This window comes from Stigmatopora nigra, chromosome 3 (genome assembly GCF_051989575.1).
Source record: "Stigmatopora nigra isolate UIUO_SnigA chromosome 3, RoL_Snig_1.1, whole genome shotgun sequence".
Classification (NCBI taxonomy): domain Eukaryota; kingdom Metazoa; phylum Chordata; class Actinopteri; order Syngnathiformes; family Syngnathidae; genus Stigmatopora; species Stigmatopora nigra.
Window position 1 is genome coordinate 10,568,293 of NC_135510.1, and position 19,930 is coordinate 10,588,222.

Sequence of the window (19,930 nt, forward strand, 5' to 3'; positions counted from 1 at the left end):
TGAATCTGAAATGTTTTATTGGTATTTAACAAGGACAACAAATCCCTATCGTTTTCTAACCTATACACTTACTACATAGGAAAACACTACGTCCAACACAGGGTATGCATTTCCTGAATACCACAGCAAAAGATTTAAGAAAGAAATTGTACAAAAAAACTGGCATATTGGCTTTTAACAATTTAGAACAGCCCAAAAAAATTCTTGGGATTTTAAACTACAGCTGATCTAAAGTCATACAAGCACTACTACAGTCAAATAGGTTAAAAAAAAACCATTCACTTTAATGCGTTTAAGGTAAACAGAATGAAATGGTAGGAGATCCCCAAAAATTGTGAAATGCCGAAAAACATACTAATACTTGTCAGTTTTTGAAGAACAAAGAAAACCCGAAAAACAAGTATTTTGACAGTACTCCAAGGCTCAATTCAGGGTCCAATTCTTTTCCTAATGTGTATGCTGCCAATTGAGGAAGTACATTTCTTTTCAGTTGAATTTCCGATTCACACATTTTTTTTTTTATTTCCACCCACTGCTTGATTGCCTGAGAGAATTTAAGGCATGGGTGAATGCAAATGTTCTCAGGCTTAATGACTCCAAAACAGGAAACTATTTGATAGTGTAAACAAGTCCCCAACCTGCCTTGCTGGTGGTGTCTTTGAGTTCAGACATTCAGTCCTATTGTCAAGAACCTTGGCTTTATCTTTGACAGTACATTTGAATTAGTGCTGTTGTTCAAACTAACTTTTTTTTCCCAAGGTGGACTGTTAAATAAGGCGAATGGTTACTTTACTAAGGTTGCCCTTGAAAAGATTATTCACACTTTTATCACCTTGAGACTAAACTTCTGTAATTCTTTACTTGTTGAGCTGGGTAAGGCAACCATCAATAATGTCCAGCTAGTCCAGAGTGCTTCTGCTCATTTGCTAAGTAGTGTTAGTAAGTTTAGTCCTAGTTTATACTGTTGTTGATATAATGCATCAGATTTCCTATTTGATTCAATTGCTTTTATTGTTAAATGTGCTTTATAAATAAAATACATTTGAAAGGCATCCCAGATACATATTTCCTTCAGGAGATGGTTTGTTATTGTAAACAGTATCGTCTTATAACTGAAAAAAATGAACTGTATTGTGGTGCTACTTGGTAAATTACAGTACAATTAATTCGGGAACATCGAGTAGAAAGTACACATTTGTAAACGCTGTAGTGTGGTTGGTTTTGTCTGAGGTTTAGAGAGGTGGATAGTAAATTGGAATGTTATGATCACAGACACTGAAGCCAGGGGTACCAGTGAAGGAGATATCATGCTCACAGTCCAAGAGGGAGAAGGTGGCGTTGAAACAAATCTCGATCTGTCCCAAAGTCTGATTGTCATCATTCTACAATGGAAGTAAAATATTGAATTTAACTTAACATCTCACTACAAAGTAAATTTCTGGTCATTGCAACATTTAATAATTTTTACTAGATTGCCATACCTTAAATGAATGAACACACTGTATCTTGGGTTTGACACCATAAAAGCCTTCAATAGCTTGTTCTATCTGTGAGAACTAAATTAGAAAAACAACAATCATCATTCTATACTCAGTTTTATCCCATGCTAAATCATCACATAATGAAAGTAAAGAAAATTCATGCATGTTCTATTTAGTTTTAGTCATTATTATTTTAATAACTCGTTCAGTGCCATTCGCAGTTATAGGCATCAAATCCATTTCAATTGCAAAGACTGCCATTGTGGTCTTGATTCACTGCCCTTGACGGCTGCTTTAACCTCAATAATTTTAGCTCCTGCCAATTAGTGGAAGTCCATTTTTCTGTCAGTGGAAATTTTGGGATTTGTTAACATTTTTTGTTCATTATGAGATTTATTTTGTGATCAATTAGATATAATTAGGTCATTTTCAGCCTAAATATAATCTATGTAAAAATAATACTTACTTTATAAAATTCTTCAGATGGGATGATGTCAAATTTCTTCAGAATGCTACAATAACAAGGAAAGAATTGCCATTGTAAGTGTATGTAACTGTACTAAAATTCTGATACAGTCCTAAAGACAACTTAAAAGCAGAGGGTAAAATCTGATAGTGAAACATGTACTAATGCGGGGTTTCCGATTACTTAGATCACAATCTACTGGTAGAGCGCCAAGGTACTATTGGCAGATCGCACAACAATAACATTTTGATCCATCCCCTCTGTCAATTTCCTTAGCCAGGCTCTAATTATTTTGGCTTGTCCGCAGTAATCTTTAGCGTGAATCGAGAGTGGATTTTGACCCCCTCCTCTGCCGCTCCCATACATGTTGATAGATTGTAATGTGACGTATATCAGTAGATAATAACTGAGTTTTGTCAGTGGTCGGTAAAAAAGATACGATTGTGCAAGTTTAACTTCTTGAAAAAGAGGTCTTCGAGCAAAATAATTCTGAGCAAAACAAATAACAGGTAAGAAAGTTTTCAGTACCTGTCCAAGTCCAATTTATGGTATAGTTCCAGTGCCTTGCTGAAGTATTTATGTTGACTGTTTAAGGCAAGAGATTTGGCAGCACATGTGCCATGTTTGGACCATTCGTGCTTCCTGTTACAACAAAGTAATAATGACACGTGGTTTTAAATAATTATGGCAGAATTGAATTGCTGTGGCTTTTACCAAAATGCAGATGATGCTTTCAGTAAGTCAGGCCAACTCTTCTGCATGTCTGGCAACAAGTCCTGAGAGGAAAAAAAAGAATACAAAAACAAAATGATTTTTGCTTTTGATCTTTGCAAGAGAAAGGACAATAATACCTCTATTTCCGTTGAGTTGAAATTCCATGTATTGTTACACATATTTCCCACGTCAGGCCTGCAAATATAAAGTTAATGCTGCGGGTCAAAGATAAGTGTATACCTGTGGAGGATTGCACTATTGGAGATTTCATGTACTTTTGCATTTCCCTATGCACGGATATTTCACCAGAAAAAAAAAAAAACGGTCAAGTTGATGTAGAATTCAAATAACAGGAACATGCCATTGTTTCGTGTGTTTTTTTGCCGAAGATCGTTGTCGTGTAAACGTAGTCCAAATAGATAAATGGCTAACACACCAGCTTCCTTTTGATTGTTTTCTTGAACAGAAAATCACTTTGTCTGCAAGCATCACTCATACTTACCAGAACCCGTGTAGTGTCCAGTGTTCTACATTAGGATGATGACAGGGATTCATCTGAATGTAGAAAAAAATGTTTTGCATCATAACCAAACACTAATACATTCATAGACCAAATATGCGCTAAAATTGAATTGTCAAATTCAGTCTACAACTAAAGATAAATGAGAATGAATTATAATCTTCAAATATAAACTGCCTCCATGAAGAAATTGTATGGCACACAATTCAGAAATTAAGGTTATCGTGCCACTCTGGACTGCGTGTTGCTACAATCAAAGCACACAACCACATGACCTCAACATCACATGACCACACGTGATTATGAAATTCAGTCAGAGGCAAAGCTTAGCCACAAATAGGAAACTAAAAAGTTTACCCTGCAAAATGTTTAGTGGCTCGGCATCTAAAGACTCAGCATTACTATTCGAAATACATGTTTCTACAGCAAATGCTGAATGACACTCACACTACAGAAAGTGTTAGGCCAGTGATGGGTGAGGATGAGCTTAGTCCACAGATGTCTGGAGGAAAAAAAAAAAGAGTTGGGATGTTTAATTACCTCAATAAATAATCACTGACAAAAAATATTAAAGTAGCAATTTGCTGTGTTTCCTGTACTTACGGTGACATAGCAAAGGCAGATGCGACTGCCAAACACAGCAGTAGAATACAGCTGAGACTCATATTAGACCTGTAAAAAAGACAACAAAATACAAAAGAGACTGTGTAAATGAATATTAATTCACAATAGACATTTACTCCTACAACAACCATACATAATAAGGAAACAAAACTCATCTGGTTTACCCTTCAAATAAAAAAAAAAACACTTTTTAAAACCGTTTGATGCATGAATTATGTCTCTTTCCCTTCCTTCTTTTTTCATACCCTTATAGGGCACTAATTTAACTCACTAGCTACCATTGACGGCTCTAGATGTCCAATCCATATGGACGGGTGCGTGTACGTTCATCCGCCCTTTCCCTCCGTCGTATGGCACTGAAACATAAAAAGTCAGGGCCAGTCCTCCCTGTTCAAATTAATTGGACGTTTATCAATGACATTGGCGTGCAATGAGTGAAAATGAAAAAAAAATCTACTATAGATCATTAGAATATATTTCTGCTCTTATTATTTTTTATTACATTTTTTGATTTTAACAATGTTTACTTTATAACTATATTTATACTATATAAATTATATTCTTTTTAAATTAATAAATATTTGAAAAACAAATGTCTAATAATATTTGACATTTTTTTTATTATGCAAGTGTCAACTTTTAAAAAGGGACCACTCCCCCTGATCGGGTTAATCAATTACACAATAGTAATACATATTAATAAATATATATAAATATTAATAAATTTTGAGATTCCTGCAGCATTTCTTACCCATATTTTTTTACGATGGGAGAAAGTTACAAAATTAACAGCACAACACGTTTAGTTTTCAACAAGCGTTGCCATCGATATACAAATTGTAACTTACATCGTCCTATGTTGGGAAAATGATTCAGTTGCTGATCGTTTATTTTACGGCATGCCGAAAGTGCTTACCAAACGTCTTCTGTTGTTTACGATCTGGATGCACTTCCGCCATTCGGCTGACGATTCAGCCAATCACGAGTGACGTTGGGCAGATCCGCAGGCACGTGGTTAAACAGTGCTGTTACTTTTACAGCCCGATTGTTGCTTGACGCTCTCTGCACAAAGTACGCTACAATACTGTATGTATCCCCTATTTACACTGATTGGGTCTCCAAATAAAATAGCTAATCCCTGGGAAAAAATGTCACTTTATATGTATTTTCCAGTTCTACCTTGCTTTTCGCCTGTAATAAGGTGCGATCTCATCTCACTAAATAAAGATAAGCAGTCATGCATGAAAGGGTACCTATAGGCCAGGAATGGGGAACAAGTTAGGAGCCAAGAGCAAACATTTTAAACTGTGAGATTCAAATTGATCTTCCAAAACAGACACACGCAGGAGAGTGTCCTCTCAGCCTCCAGTGCATGTCTTTGGTATGTGTGAGGAAAATGAAATGCCCGAAGAAAACCCACGCAGGCCCGGGGAAGAAAACATGCCAACTAACCACTCAGCCGCCGGGCCGTCGAGGTAATTATTGATGTTTTTTTAGTTCTACACCCCTGCAACATAAAATCAATGCTTTATGTGCAAGTTGAATAAATAAACATTAATTAATCAAGACTGTGATAAATATATCTTAAATTGGGTATTAACTGTTTTACAAACTCATATTCATCAGATATGCTTGCTTGTATGTATAAAATTACCATGAGTTGCCTATTAAAATAATGAGTCATTATGATCTAATGCGAAAAATTAAGCTTGTCAGGGGAGCAGAAAGAGACAATATTCCAGCCAGCTATGTCACACGAGAAGGGAAGGAAATCACCACAACTTATAGCTTCCTCAGAGTTATATTTTACCAACTTGTCACTGTCTGCCTGCAGCATAATGTGTTAAAAATATCACTAAGCTTTGTTGTATCTTTTTCTGATGATCAAGGTTTTGTTTTCGTGCTTTTTACTCATCTTCAATGCTTTAAATAAAATAAATATATTACATCTTCAAAACACATTGCATTAAAAACATTGGTAATGAATGATTTTAGTCTCATGTAGGAGCTTTTCACCATGTCAGGAATAGGTCAAGCAGTAACTTTAGCTTGTTTTATAAATAAGCACTGGCTAAAGTTCAGGATGTAATAGTGTCTTTAGACATATCCAATCTAAGAACAGTTTTTGGGGAGACGTCAGTAGTGTAATTACCCGAATCACTAACAAATAATAAAATAAAATGTAAATAACAATTAGCAAGAATAGTTGGCAGATTTCTTTTTCACTTTGTGTGCATTCTCACTCACTTATGCAGTTTACAAAATTTGCAAATGATAAATCAAGGCAATTGCACTCTTCTGATGCAAAGGATTGCACAATAATGTATGCTGATGACTGGACAGTTACGGATAATTCTACAACAGAACAGTGTATTTATTTTGGTAAACTAAGCTGTGAAAGACTTTCAGTTCGAAATTGAACAGGTAGAACAAAACTTGCAAGAATTTGGTGTTAGCCTGGTACGAAAAAAATGTTTTTAAGCAACGCAAAAAGCCCTTTCAACAATATATACAATGCGGTTTGATCTATAATGATAAGGATCTTGTTAAGTTAGGGACATTTTAAATAGCATTTGAATGAGGTGAAAGAAATTGTGATATTTTTAAAGATGTAGTATATAGAATTTTGGTTGTATGCTTTTGGGAACACCAAATCTATCATTGCTAATTTATATTCCAAACATTTCTGCCTAATGTTGAGGAGTGAGAACAATGCAAGCAATGCATAATTCAACAACTTTGATCAGACCAGTTTTCATGGATTCTGATATTTCCTCAGAAATTTGGTGTTGGATTTTATACTTACATTCCACGAATAACAAACATATTTAATATAATAAGATGACTGGTTATAGCAGCCTGGAGTCTTGAAGGATCCCAGTTATATATAGGCTTGTCTCACTCCTTTTAAGGCCTCAGGGAGAGGCAGGTGGGGGCCCTTCGGAGACACTGGAGGTTTAGTTGGCCCGTTACTGGGTTTAGGCTCCCCCGTGGATTAAGGCTGACAACTGAAGTCGCTGCAAAGGAAATCTCCAGGGGTGAGCAAAGTTTTGTCAAAATGTTAAAATCCGAATTTTTCTTCCCCCCGTTTGGAATTCTCAGTGATTTTGTCTTCCCAAATGGGAGGAGAACAGGTGGATATAGGCACAAAAGGGGTTGTGCAGCCATATACTGAGATATAATCAAATAAATTCTATATCGTGCTGTATACAGTGTAATGTGTGTTGCATTATGTTAAAAAAAGAGCCAAAGATGATGTGAACAGCAGTTGGTTGATCATGGTAACATTTTGCATAGTGTGAAAGTTGATGTTTCAAGTCATTTGAACCTAAGGTGACTTTGTTCAGGCTTCCTAAATATTACATGAATGTTGATATGTTACATGTTTGTACAGTTTTAGCTAAGCATTGCAGAGGTTTACGGTTACAGCGTGAGAGCCTCAGGTGCCCCTGGACTGTCGCACTGGTTTCATTTTTTACTGAGTTAGCCATAGGTGACACAATGATTTAACCACCTATACACTACCTTTCAGTTCAAGACAAGTCGAATGTACCCATAGTCATACTTGTTTTATCATTCACTGATGGATGTATTAGGTATTAGGTAATGTGCTGTTTTAAAATTTATGTCATTTTGACATCCATATTATCTAGATTTTTTAATTGTTTGATTTTCTGAGATTTTCGAGAGTTTTAGGTCAAGGAGTACGATATATTTTTTCTATTGAGCTACACGTGATTGACAGGTTTGGGTGGCACTTAACATGTACTTAAATATATGGAAGAGGACTCAGTTCATGTGTCAGCATAAAGGGGCTTACAATACGTCAATGACCAGTACTCTATATTACGTTATCACTTTGTGTTTGTATGATACTCACATTAATTACAACATAAAATGAATAAATGGCTCATCACCACTGATCTCTACTTAGAAAACGATACCCTTGTGTTTTTGTATATTAGGTTGAACACGTGTCTTTAAGTCCCTTGTCATTGAGAAGTGTCAAGTTAAATAACATCACTTAACATCTAATATTGTTGTGGCCTGTGAGTACTGAGTCTTTTAAGCAATTCCCTGAAGCTTGTAAACGTTTATGTGTGTGTGTGCTTTTGTCATTATCTCTGTGCAGTCTTATTTCTGGCAAAAGTTGTCATGTTTTGTTATCTTGTAATAACACAGTGTGTGTTTGTGCTGCTGATCCAACAGGTCAATAACAGCGGTGTCAACATGTCGGGGTTGATCAAGCGAGGAAGTTACAACCACAAATACCACCATAAACAGTGCCAGTATGTGGTCAAAGAATACAGCAGGTACAGGATATGTTCTGGTTGCAATACCAATTCCAAAAGAAGCTCTTAGTATGATGCCTTGTAATCATGCTGATTCTGCTCTTACTAATACTATTTAACAGAAGGTTTGCCTGCAAATGAAGCTATATTGCAAGATTTGGATATTTCAAAACAGGGCGTATAATATAAGTTAAATTTCAGGATCAGTGTAAAGTTCACTTTAATGGTGTTCCATGGAAGCGCCAAGCTTGGATGCAGTAAAATCTCAAGCAGGCCATAATTGTGTGTGACAAGTAACACGAGTACTCTCAGGATGCTGTGTCCTGTTAGGACAGCAGTCTAAACACTCCAGCTTACTCTGTTAGAAAATTCATTGCACTGAAGAGTACGTTTGTGTCCATTCTGACAGACCACATTAATAAGAAAAGAAGATCAAGTGCTGCTTTGAGCTCTTTTATTCCCACACGCTAAACCGGGGCTGCCTGAACTCACTTATGTAATTTCACAGGAGTATGGGTGACAATTTATCTCACGTTATTATATTGAGCCAAAAATTTCAGTTAAGCATCTTGTTTGTTATTTGGTGCGATTCACTTTGCGCACTTCTTTTCCTCCTTTTTTCTCTCTCAAGACTATTTTTGGCCTCTTTTATTTATTTAAACCTAGACACTTGTTATTAAGAATCCTGCCAGTGCACAGAGCTGTCAGAAATAACAATGTTTGCTGTGATAGTTTTCAATTCTTTCTTGTAGCTATGTTCCTATGTGTTAACTCAACTTGGTGTGAATGTGATATTTCAAGTGTTCTGATTAACATATGTGGAAAAATAGATAATAATCATATATGGTCATTCAGATGTTCAGACATTTTTCTGAATTTCTATAGAAGTTAATATATCCATTAGAAAGAGGATTTAGTCTTGCTTCCTTGTCTGTATGCAACATCAACCGCCTCATCTGTGTCAACACTTTTCCAGATTCCCCCAGGCAACGTATTTGACTGTTCCCCTTTTTATCTGAATTCAAGCCTTTCTTCTTGTTTGAGAAGTAGCAGAGGAATGATTTCAGCTGAAGGGCATAAAACCAGTCAAGACAACCACTTGCATGACAAATAGAGCTTTGCACGTTCCTAGAATTTAGCTCTGAGTCATCATTCTTCCCTAAGTCAAGCATGTGAAAGGCGGATAATTGAGTTGAACTTTTTTTTTAAACCAAAGCAGAATAAATCATTGCTACAAAAACTCAATGATTTTAACAACTACAAATGTATTTACTTATAATATAGCCTCCAGCAACCCCTGTGACCCTAGTGAGGATAAAGCGGTTCTGAAAGTGAGATGAGATATGATACCAAAATGTTAGATTTATTGTCAATGTAAAATTTTCTGTTGAATGGGAGTTGAATTTTGTTGATAAACAAAAATAACCCATTTCCTAATGATGCAAAGGGTTCAAAAAGCTATGAAGTAGTTTAACAATATGCCTGTCGTTCAGCTCTGAAGAGGTGGTGGACAGATATGAGTACAAAACACGGGCTCACATCCAGGAAGTGGTAAGAATGCTCTCACTTCCTATTGATTCATGTGTTTTTCTGAAGGATAAATCCTTAAATATGTAGAACCGCATTCACGAGGCCATTCTATGATGTGTTTAGACTACTATAAGCACTGGCTTTCTTGTTTCTCCATTTAGTTAAATATGAAGATGCCACAAAAATATGTGCGAGAGGAGCCGATGATCAGGGGCCCATCCTTCTTGGTTAGACTCAGGTCTCACACTGTCTTTGAAAACACTCCAATCAAACTATTTTGCACTGTGGAAGGCTATCCTCGGCCTATTGTGAAATGGTGAGTTGGGAAATCATCTCATCCAAAATCCAATACGTACCAGCTTTGTTAGATCAGGTCTAAGAATGAAACTGTATCTTTGATTTAGGCACAAAGATGGTATGATACTGGACATGTCCTCTGGAAAATATCTCGTTGGAGCTAAAGGAGGAACCCACTCTTTGGAAATTTCAAGGTAAATTGAATAAGGATGATGTCATCACTCATTATGATAAATTCACATGAGAGTAATTGGTTGAAGCAGAAATCATGTGTCTTGTCCATGCGGTAACGTTTAAGCCATATCTTCTAGTTATTACATTTAGGTGGTTTTTCATTGTTTGACTTTATCAACAAGCACATAAAGTCAACAATGCATGCCAGCCTAATTTTAGCACATATAAACATAATGGGTCTTTTGTTTTTAATTTCCATTTTGCCCCTTTTCATCAAATTACGTAAAACGATAAAAACGTAAAAAGATATCATCCAAGATTATTGTTATGCCATAAATTGAAGTTGGCATTAAAACTAAATCTTAACGTGTGAAGTGTTTGTTGTCGGTCTCATAGGACAACACATATTATATATAAAATGAGGTTTGAAAATACCTTGCGTGTGAACCATGCCTAAGCCAAGGACTTCAAAGTTCTTCAACCAATACAATAATGTCATGTAATAGAGCATCAAGACCCATATTTTCTCCCTCCCCTCATGAGAAGCTCAGCTGTTCAAGCGCTGACCTCAGTGTAAGATGATACTCAAGGATTCCATCAGCTCTGGCTCTTTCTTTGGGTCCAATCTCCTTCACATGCTGCTCTCCATTACAAACAAGGCAGAGCAAAGGCACTCTTAATGATACTTCAACAGAAATATTCAGCCTCCTTTGAGCTACCTTGGACTCTTTGGACTGAATTAGGATAGAGCAGAGCTCCTACGTGGTGATGCTATCCTACAAATCCCTAAGTCAACATTCCTCCATGTTCACAGTGGAGCTGGAGCACGTTTGACATGCATACACTTACACTCCTCTAGGTTTATGCAGATGCACTGTCATCCACCGCCAGTTGATGTCAGTAATCATGTCAAGAATGCACAGGTGTTGTCTTGGCGCCTGAGCCAGAAATATTAAAACAATTTGTAATAGAAGGATGGCTTAGATGCAATTAGAGGTGAATGTTATCATTTGTCAGGTTTAGGTAATTTCACTTTTGTTAAAATCTCAATTGGCATTTTGGATGGAACAATAGGACAGTGATTGATGTGGTTTTATTATTATTTTTTTGCAGATGTTCTACTACTGATACAGCAATGTACACAGTTGTTGCGGGAAACATCCATGGACAAGCCTCTAGTCAGGCTTCCATTATTGTCAAGAGTAAGTATAGCTACGTTATATCATCAGGATTTAGGTCTTCTTGTTTTTATTACAGTTTGAAGGCAGCCTGTCAGTCGCCTCTGAAGTTGTGGTTGTTCTCCCTGTTGTTTCTTTGAAGTCTTAATCCTCTATTATTCATGAAGTGACTACCTTGAAACTTGGTTATGTCGCATCTGACAATATTTATCCAAACCCCTGAGCTAGTTGTGTTATTTATTTTTCGTGTATCAATTATTGACAACCTTTTATTTGCCCGTAGTTGAGCCAGTAAAGGGCATGCACACTTTTTTTTTTAAATTTCATCTTTAACACTGCTTATTCTTGTCAGGGTCACAAGGTGTTGGAGCATATCCCATCTGAATTTGGGAGAAAGGTGGCCTACACCCAAGACTAGTTGCCACTCAGTCGCAGGGCACACTTAGAGAAAGACAACCACCCACACTCACAAACACACCGCCACTAAATGGGAATTGATCCACGCTGCCCACACAGCAAATATTTTTTGCAAAATAAACCACTGCAACAACAGGTGCAACCTCACAGATTTTAAAAATCTAAATTTATTGCTAATTAAAGCATTGGATTCACAAAAACCCTGCCATTCATTTAATCTATTTACTCTCTTATTACTTTCCAATAACTCAAGCCTGAAAATCAGGTATCAGGTGACATTGTCTAGTTTAGCATTTCTAGGTTTGATACATGAAACCATTTTAAATGCTACATTCTTCATATTCAATTATAATTAAAAGATAACCTTCTTTTTCCCCTCTTTTTTAAACTCTTCTAGGGTACAAGAAGGAAGAGTTTTGTCCATATGGATGGATCCCTTACACTGGTATATGTTCCAATTAATTCAAAAAAATGTATGTCAGAGGATGATATAGTTTTGTAGTTTTGGTAACAGAAATGACTAAAATATCTCTTTTGTGGTATTCTTTTGAAAATGTTTGCAAGGATTTTAGAGATTTGTGTCCTCAGTTTTCTTTTCTACTTAATTTTCTCTCAGTTTCAGTACTTCCGAAGATTACTTTCACTAAAATCCACATTACCTTTCTGGAGAAATTCGGTCCGGTGTTTGCTTCTGAAGGAGATTCAGCCACTCTGACTGCCACCATGAATCTTGAGCCCAACTTGGCCAACTTGCAACCTGAAGCACAGTGGTACAGAGATGGTAATTGGTCACTATTCAGTCTTGTTGTTTTAATGTTCTCAGATTAATCACTTGCCTTTTTTTCCTCACTTCATCTCCAGATACTCGTTTGTTTGATTCTAAATGGGTTAAGATCGAAACCGGCAGAGGAATCAGCACCTTGACTCTTCCTGACCTGTACAAAGAAGACGAAGGCTTGTACACACTGCGGATGGTCACCAAAGGAGGCATTGCAGAACATAGTGCATTTGTCTCCGTGGCAGGTGAGGAGTTTTATAAATTTTTTCTCACACAACTACATAAAAATCACTTTGAAACTTGTTTTATAGATGGTCCGCCACCGGTTGTTGGTGCACCTGGTGCCCCAATGGACATCAAAATCCATGATGCAAACAGGGACTATGTCATTGTGTCATGGAAGCCTCCCAATACTACTACAGAGGGTCCAATCATTGGATACTTTGTGGACAAGTAGGTATTGGCGTTAAATAACACACAAAGCTAAAACTTAATAAGGCTATGTCACATGATATTGTATTGCTAGTTAGCGTCATTTAGTATTGTTTTTTTTTTTTTCATTTCAAGAATTCCTCTCATTCTGTTTCATTGTTTCATCATTCTACTTCACTTTGCAGAAGTGAGGTTGCAACAGAAAACTGGACTCAGTGCAATGATCAGCCCATTAAGATCTGTAAGTACCCAGTGGCTGGCCTGTTTGAAGGACACTCTTACTGCTTCAGAGTCCGAGCTGTCAACGCTAAAGGAATCAGCAAACCTTCTCGAATGTCTAACCCCATCGCCGCACTGGACCCGACTGAGTTTGACAGACTACAAAGTGGGTTGCACCAGAGGACCTAGACCAATATGAGATAAACATGCACTTAGAACATTTTCTTATTAACAAAATAAGTGACAGTTAGAATGTTTGCACATTCAGAAATGCTAAAACATACATTATTTCCCCCCCCCATTCCTCTAGCTAAAAAACTTGGGGGAAGACTGGATGTCGTCTCTTACCATGATGAAGTTGAAAGTGGGTTTATTGATTTTATGATTCACTCTTCTCTATAGGTAGTACTTCAATTGGTAGTGGTATTTTTGTGCACTTATATCCTGTGTTTTTATCTACAGCAGAAGGAAAACCTCCCGGTTCTCCATCAGGGATTTACGCTTCGGAAACTGATAGGACTTACATTGTTTTAAGCTGGAAAGCTCCACTAAACTCTAGCAAAGTTCCAATGTGGTACTATATAGAAAAGGTGAGCCACTCTCTATTGAAAAGGCACTTTGACTGTTGTTTATTGCGACTTTAGTCTCATGCCAGATACTCTTCAAAAACAACATGATTATTACTTTGATTGAAACAATTATGTACTGAAAGTGCTACATATTTCTCTTTCCATACAGAGCATGGCTGACAGTGATGCCTGGCAGCGTGTTAACACGCAGGTCCCTATTCGATCCCCTCGTTATGCTGTCTTCGACCTGTCAGAGGGTCAACAGTATAAATTCAGAGTCCTTTCCGCAAACATGTTTGGAACTAGTGAGCCTTCTGAACCAAGTCGGCCTATTGAAACCCAAGAAATTAAAGGTCCGAAATCCTAATGATCTTAAACTATTGGGCCTTTCAGGCAATAGCTATAGTACAAAAGTATTATTGTGATGGTGCCTCTGATGCTCTTGCTTCATTTTACGGCATTAGGCGTGCCTTCGGCTCCCGGCCAGGTGATCTCAACACGGGAGACCGACACTTCCGTCCTGATCCAGTGGGCTCCACCTAAGGAACCCAACAATCTTATTGGCTACTACATCGACCAGTGTGTCAAGGGATCCAAAGACTGGACCTCAGCAAACCACAAACCACACAAAAGCACTAAGTAAATGTTTCCAGTGAAAATTGTGGGCTGATTTCATTGCTCACTGTGGTTTGTGAGGTTATTAACTATGAGGAGATCAAAACTGATGTTATGCTCTGGTTACAGATTTGTGGTTAGCGGTCTTACAACAGGAGAAACTTATGTATTCCGTGTGCAAGCTATCAATGAGATTGGCCTCAGTGACGAGTCGCAGGAATCTGCACCTCTCACAGTGAAGGCTGCACTCAGTATGTAATTTTTTAAATTGTATTTTGCCATTTGTGTATAATTAATGCTTCAAGCACGCCATTGGAACATTGTTTTTGTCTTTGTCCAGCCACACCTTCTGCTCCATATAAAATTGCTTTGGTGAACTGTGATGGACATTCAATGGTCCTGAGCTGGAAGAAGCCCATTCACTCCGGAGGGTCAGCAATTAAGGAATATTATGTCGATAAGAGACGCAGTGGAACAAGCCTGTGGAGGGAGATCAATATCCCCCCAATCTCTGAAAGACTTTTCACGGTAATGTCTATGTAAAACCAGATGAGTGAAACAAATCTTTACTAATAGTGAGTTGTTCCTTTGAAAGTACAATTAAAGAACTGTAGGGGGTATATTAAAATCGATGAATATTTTATATAAAATCGATGAATATTTTATATAGTGACAGTAACAATACATTTACTGATAGGTGGATGGTTTGACAGAAGGAGCAGTCTATCAGTTCCAAGTATATGCGGCCAATCTTATTGGCTTGGGACCGGCATCCGAACACTCAGCCGACTACACTTGTGAGGCCTGGACGATGCCCGAACCGGGTTAGTAAATGCAAAATACAATACAAAAACAAAAATAAACAAAAAAACTTGTCCAAGATTAAAATGACTGAGGAAAATATCCAACTTGCGTCCATGATAATATATATCTTTAAGTTTTTATTCTGTATGCCATACTACAGGTCCAGCCTATGATCTGACATTCTGTGAGGTTAGAGATGATTCTGTGGTGCTGGAGTGGCAACAGCCGGTATATATTGGTTCTGGACCTGTTACTGGTTACCATGTAGAGTATGCGAAGGAAGGCACTGATGAATGGACTACAGCCAACGAGACAGCTACTAATCAATGCTTCCTTAAGGTGAAGATACCTGAATTCGAGCTTTAGAAGCTTTGTTTCTAGTGCTTTTGGATTATTTTCACCGTGTTTTAATTATTAGTCCACCAAGTCATTAATTATGTATATGCTAATGTGTGGATGAAATGTTCCTAGTTGTTTCTATTCTAAATTGGAAACATCCAAACATTTATTGTATTTAAATACCCTATGTATCAGGCTGTATAACACTGGCATCTATTGCACAAAATGTGTAACTGCATGTTGGATTGGGGATTTATTATTATTATTATCATTATTATTTTTACATGTCATTGACGACGAGGATAAAATGTGAAAGAATGGAGCTCTATTCAAAAAAAAGAAAGCATTTTGCATTCACTTAAAAAAAAAGGCCCTGACCCTTTTTGAATTCATTTATTTTTGGGGTTGGTTTTTGAATTAATTATTTTCTAGAACTCAGTGTTTTAAATAATTTATCTTAATGTTTTTTTTAAAGAGTGTTTTTCAACTCTGTTTTTCTAATTAGTAGTTTCTTTTGAGGGTTGTTTTCACCTTTGTTTTAACTTTCTTTTCTTCTCATTAATTCATTGTCCTATTTTTTTTTTTTAATTATTTTTTTCTTCCTCATTTATTTTTTCTTAGCCTGGCCAATAATTAACAAAAAAAAAAAAAAAAAAAAAAAACAAGCACATGGATGTGTTGCGCGAGCTGCGTTCTGCAAACTAGCAACATTTTTTTTTCTCCCAGGTGACAGGTTTGGAAGTGGACTGCACATATGACCTTAGAGTGCGTGCTGTGAATGCATCAGGAGTTGGCATGGCCTCGATGCCCTCTGATCCTGTCACTGCCAAGGCTGTGTCAGGTTAGGTCTAAACATTTTCCAGTCCTTTTCATTTAAACTTTATGTCATACTACTAGAAAAAAAACTACCAAAAAAAACAACAACAAAAATTATTCAAAGTAAAATAAAGGAAAGGCAGGCACCTACTTAGTCGTTGCCACTGAAGAAAGGTGCAGTCACACTTTGTCAAAGAAAGTTATGCTTTTTTTTCATGTAATGTAGGCTCACAGGAGGTGTCCTGCTGTGTGGATAAGAAGACGGGTGACATTGTTTTCACATTTGAGGCATGCCAAATGAATGCAGGCTCTCAGTTCATCTGGAAGAAAGATTATGAAGAAATCACAGATTTCTCCAAAGGAATTGAGATCAAAACTGAAGGCAACAAGTAAGATCACACGCACACTTTGACATCTTTACTGTGATTCATCTGTCAGTCTTTATCTTTCTGTTTCTTTAATGCCCTGCTTCATAGAACTCAGCTGATCTTTAAGAATGTGGATAAAGAAGACTTTGGGACCTTCTCTGTCTCTGTCACTAACACAGACGGAGTTTCTTCCAGCTTTTCCATTAACTCAGACGGTATGGGCTTTTTCAAATTTTGTAGTTGTCATTCTTACAAACTGCAAATTACAAAAAAATTCAATTATAAAATCCATTGCATTACTTTTTGTCAAATATTCAGTTTAATACCTTTCCTCATTTACATTAATACACTTGTATTTCAGAGATGAAAACACTGGTGGCACAGAGTTATGACGTCAGACACCCAAGTAGGTACCTTTGGGTGAACCTTCAATGTCTTAAATCCATCCTCTGCTCATTCTATGCTTTTTACCTCTCTCCTCTCCCGTCTTTATTTACATTTTTTTTTGTCTTGGTTCTGAAATAATTCTCTTGTTGGAATTAAACAACCCTTACCTGCTTTTGCGTCACCTGCCGAACCAAAATTCACTTCCGCACCTCGTCTCTCTTCCTCTTCTCTGAATGCGGAGAGTCTGTCCTCAGGCCCTGGTGGCAGAGAAAAAGAAAATATAATGTTTTTTCTAACCTCTTTTAAATGTTGTGCTTTCTTCTAGTCATCCCTCTGAAGTCAGAGTTGGCCTATAAAATTTTGGAGCGAGGCAGAATGAGGTTCTGGCTGCAGGCTGAAGAGATTTCCCCCAGTGTCACATACAAATTCTTTGTTAATGACAAGGAAATGTCTGCAGCTGATGTAAGACCCTGTTTTAGATTGTGAGGCTGCTTTAGATAAGATTTTTTTTCCTCTAAAGTATGGAATGACTTGACTTTGGGCCATTCAGTGAATTGTGTTATTTAAAAAAGGATTTAAAAGTGAGGGTGGCTCGGCGGATGAGTGGTTAGTGCGTCAGCCTCACAGTTCTGGGGCCCTGGGTTTGATCCCAGTTCGGTTCTCCTGTGTGCATGTTCTCCCTAGCCTTGTATGGCTTTTCTCTGGGTAAATGTTTTTGCAGGGTATGCTAGTTGAGCACTCTAAATTGCTCCTAGGTATGATTATGAGCGTGAATGGTTGTCCGTCTCCATGTGCCCAGCGATTGGCTGGCCACCAATTCAAGGTGTCCCCCACCTTGTCCCCGTAGTCAGCTGGCATAGGTTCCAGCATCCCGTGATCCTGAGGATAAGCAGTTCAGAAAATGAATGAATGATTTAAAAGTGTATGTGTAGACAAAACATTTTCCTATTCGTCTATTATTTTAAATGCAGCCCAAAAAAAAATCCAATTACCAACCCCAAAAATTCCCTTCTGTGTTTCCAGTCAGTCAAGATGGGCCATGATGTGTCCACAGGCATCATTGAGTTCATCATGGACACCTTTACTGAAGAAAATGAAGGGACATACACATGCCAGATTACAGATGGAGGCGGAAAAGCACAGAGCTCAATGGTTCTTATTGGAGATGGTAAGAGGAGCCTGTAGACTCACTAGAAGCAACCAATGAAGTTTGATCATCTTCCCAAGTCAAATGGCAACAACAAAATTAATCATAATGGATGTTTCATGTAATTCTTTAGTACACTTATGATGTTAATATAATATTCATGATGTAAATACATGAAATACACTACAACCCTGTAATTAGTCCTAAGACAAATGAATGTTTCCCTGAATCCGACCCATTTTTTCATCAGTAAAAAACAAAGCAACCATTAACTAATTGCAAAGTACCTCAGTTTATAAACCATAATCACAGATGGACCTTAAAAAATGTTCAGTCTACTGAAGCTTTTACTAATTCAATTATGAGAAGGGCAAAAGATTACAGTCTCTCAAGTTGATCAAATTGAGGAGTATTGTTTCCAAATTAATTGACTGAAAAAGGTCTTACCCGCTTCTGCAATTTTAATCTTTTCCAGAGCTTCTCCACTTTAATCTCATCAAACAAATTAAACAATAATATAAATAAAAATCTGGGACAAAATATCTGCAAAAACTCATCAATAGTTCTAGAAAATGGTTTATTTCTACTATAAATTTATACCAAAATGTTTTAACTTCATATGGTCTAGCATCCACATTTGTGAAGATCCCATTTTTGGGTCACATAGGCCACAGTATTAGCATTTAATATACAAGTGTGGCCTATGTGACGCAAAACGTGATGTTCACATATGCGGGTGCCAAAGGTTAGAAGGTTAAATTGCGGTACATTCGGGGAAGAACCACCACTGATTCTGTGTGCAAATGTGTGTGTTTTCAGCTTTCAAGGCTGCATTGGCTGAAGCTGATTACCAGAGGAGAGAGTACATTCGAGTCAAGGAGGGTATGAAACACAACATTACACACTTTCTATGAGTCCCATACATCACTTTCACTAAACCTGGAATGCGGGAGCTCTTTTGACATTGTACACTAATTTATTTTAGGAAAAAAATACCTGCACAGACTTCAAATGGGATGTCAAACCAGAATTTCGATTTTAATTATTCATACTAATAATTGATTCTACATAAAGCTATTCAGACCAATCTAAATACTGCGTATGGCACATTTATACAGCTAATGTGATCAAACAAACATCACACGAGGTCTGATCTCATTTTCTGAACCGCATTAGGGTAAAAAATATCTTTGTTGCTTATCTTACATTGGCTTACTATATAATGTCCAGGTGTGAGCAGCATTTATTGAGGCCCACACTTTAAAAAAAAGAAAAAGAAAAACTTGCACACAGAGACGTAAAAGTACTGCTAAATTATTCATTTGACTGCTCCCGCAGTTGAGGCAATAAAGGTCCACAAGTAGTTAAACATAATTATGTTTCATCAGTGTTTTTGTGTCCCATTGCTCAACAACAGGCCCCCACTTCTGCGAGTTTTTGTCCCTTCACGTGGGAGACGACTGCTCCGTCACACTAGTTTGCAAGGTAAATGCAGCCAAACTCAATTATTGAACATTTGCACTCGAAACAAACAGATGGCTCACTTGTGGCTTGCTAATTTGCCGTTCAGCTCTGAGCCGGTGCATGAAATAATGGTCTTTAATGATAAAGTCCAGGCTGAGACTCACCAAAATGAGGCTGCTGGGATTTTGACTTTGTGAATTATGAAAAATAAAAAGAAGTTTGAAAGAATATGCCCACGTGAGAAGCAACGCTGCAAGTACTGCAGAAGTTTCTCGGCTGGCATGAAGCAGAAATGTGTT

General features: G+C 37.3%; 2 protein-coding genes across 11 annotated transcripts in view; one reads left to right on the forward strand and one right to left on the reverse strand.

Moving 5' to 3' along the window:
• On the reverse strand, window positions 1-4,858 carry rnaset2 (ribonuclease T2). 7 transcript variants are annotated; one of them, XM_077712442.1, is made up of 11 exons: window positions 4,654-4,754; window positions 4,084-4,192; window positions 3,785-3,853; window positions 3,629-3,683; window positions 3,164-3,216; window positions 2,799-2,856; window positions 2,662-2,723; window positions 2,476-2,589; window positions 1,948-1,993; window positions 1,482-1,556; window positions 1-1,382 (listed from the first exon to the last, which is right to left on the reverse strand). In XM_077712442.1, the coding sequence occupies exons 3-11, from the start codon at window positions 3,844-3,846 to the stop codon at window positions 1,233-1,235; spliced, it is 675 nt and encodes a 224-aa protein (XP_077568568.1). In that variant the 5' UTR covers window positions 3,847-3,853; window positions 4,084-4,192; window positions 4,654-4,754; the 3' UTR covers window positions 1-1,232. The 7 variants fall into 7 exon arrangements, with proteins under 7 accessions (XP_077568568.1, XP_077568565.1, XP_077568566.1 ...); XM_077712439.1 differs by having other exon boundaries at window positions 4,077-4,192; XM_077712440.1 differs by having other exon boundaries at window positions 4,084-4,161; window positions 4,654-4,743.
• The window catches only part of myom2b (myomesin 2b), a 26,509-nt gene continuing 11,398 nt past the window's right edge, over window positions 4,820-19,930 (forward strand). The window contains exons 1-29 of one of the 4 annotated variants that reach the window (XM_077712433.1): window positions 4,833-4,891; window positions 4,979-5,054; window positions 5,142-5,280; window positions 8,015-8,118; window positions 9,591-9,648; window positions 9,789-9,943; window positions 10,032-10,118; window positions 11,212-11,300; window positions 12,091-12,138; window positions 12,310-12,474; window positions 12,555-12,716; window positions 12,783-12,924; window positions 13,089-13,288; window positions 13,433-13,486; window positions 13,585-13,712; window positions 13,861-14,044; window positions 14,156-14,330; window positions 14,436-14,557; window positions 14,647-14,834; window positions 15,004-15,130; window positions 15,271-15,449; window positions 16,176-16,290; window positions 16,492-16,654; window positions 16,742-16,848; window positions 16,995-17,039; window positions 17,346-17,482; window positions 18,044-18,188; window positions 18,987-19,049; window positions 19,585-19,652. In XM_077712433.1, coding sequence (XP_077568559.1) covers window positions 8,036-8,118; window positions 9,591-9,648; window positions 9,789-9,943; window positions 10,032-10,118; window positions 11,212-11,300; window positions 12,091-12,138; window positions 12,310-12,474; window positions 12,555-12,716; window positions 12,783-12,924; window positions 13,089-13,288; window positions 13,433-13,486; window positions 13,585-13,712; window positions 13,861-14,044; window positions 14,156-14,330; window positions 14,436-14,557; window positions 14,647-14,834; window positions 15,004-15,130; window positions 15,271-15,449; window positions 16,176-16,290; window positions 16,492-16,654; window positions 16,742-16,848; window positions 16,995-17,039; window positions 17,346-17,482; window positions 18,044-18,188; window positions 18,987-19,049; window positions 19,585-19,652 — 3,189 coding nt within the window. In that variant the 5' untranslated portion in view covers window positions 4,833-4,891; window positions 4,979-5,054; window positions 5,142-5,280; window positions 8,015-8,035. Of the gene's footprint in view, window positions 5,281-6,717; window positions 6,844-7,835; window positions 7,855-8,014; window positions 8,119-9,590; window positions 9,649-9,788; window positions 9,944-10,031; window positions 10,119-11,211; window positions 11,301-12,090; window positions 12,139-12,309; window positions 12,475-12,554; window positions 12,717-12,782; window positions 12,925-13,088; window positions 13,289-13,432; window positions 13,487-13,584; window positions 13,713-13,860; window positions 14,045-14,155; window positions 14,331-14,435; window positions 14,558-14,646; window positions 14,835-15,003; window positions 15,131-15,270; window positions 15,450-16,175; window positions 16,291-16,491; window positions 16,655-16,741; window positions 16,849-16,994; window positions 17,040-17,345; window positions 17,483-18,043; window positions 18,189-18,986; window positions 19,050-19,584; window positions 19,653-19,930 lie in introns of those variants that run through there. The other 3 variants (XM_077712430.1, XM_077712432.1, XM_077712434.1) reach the window with 3 other exon arrangements.

What these genes read in the sequence shown, in the direction of transcription:
- rnaset2 (XM_077712436.1), bottom strand. An exon ending in TCTGCCTTTGCTATGTCACC is followed by an intron (nt 3,684 to 3,784) that starts GTAAGTACAGGA and finishes TTTTTCCTCCAG; the next exon opens with ACATCTGTGGACTAAGCTCA. An exon ending in TGGACACTACACGGGTTCTG is followed by an intron (nt 2,857 to 3,163) that starts GTAAGTATGAGT and finishes TTATATTTGCAG; the next exon opens with GCCTGACGTGGGAAATATGT.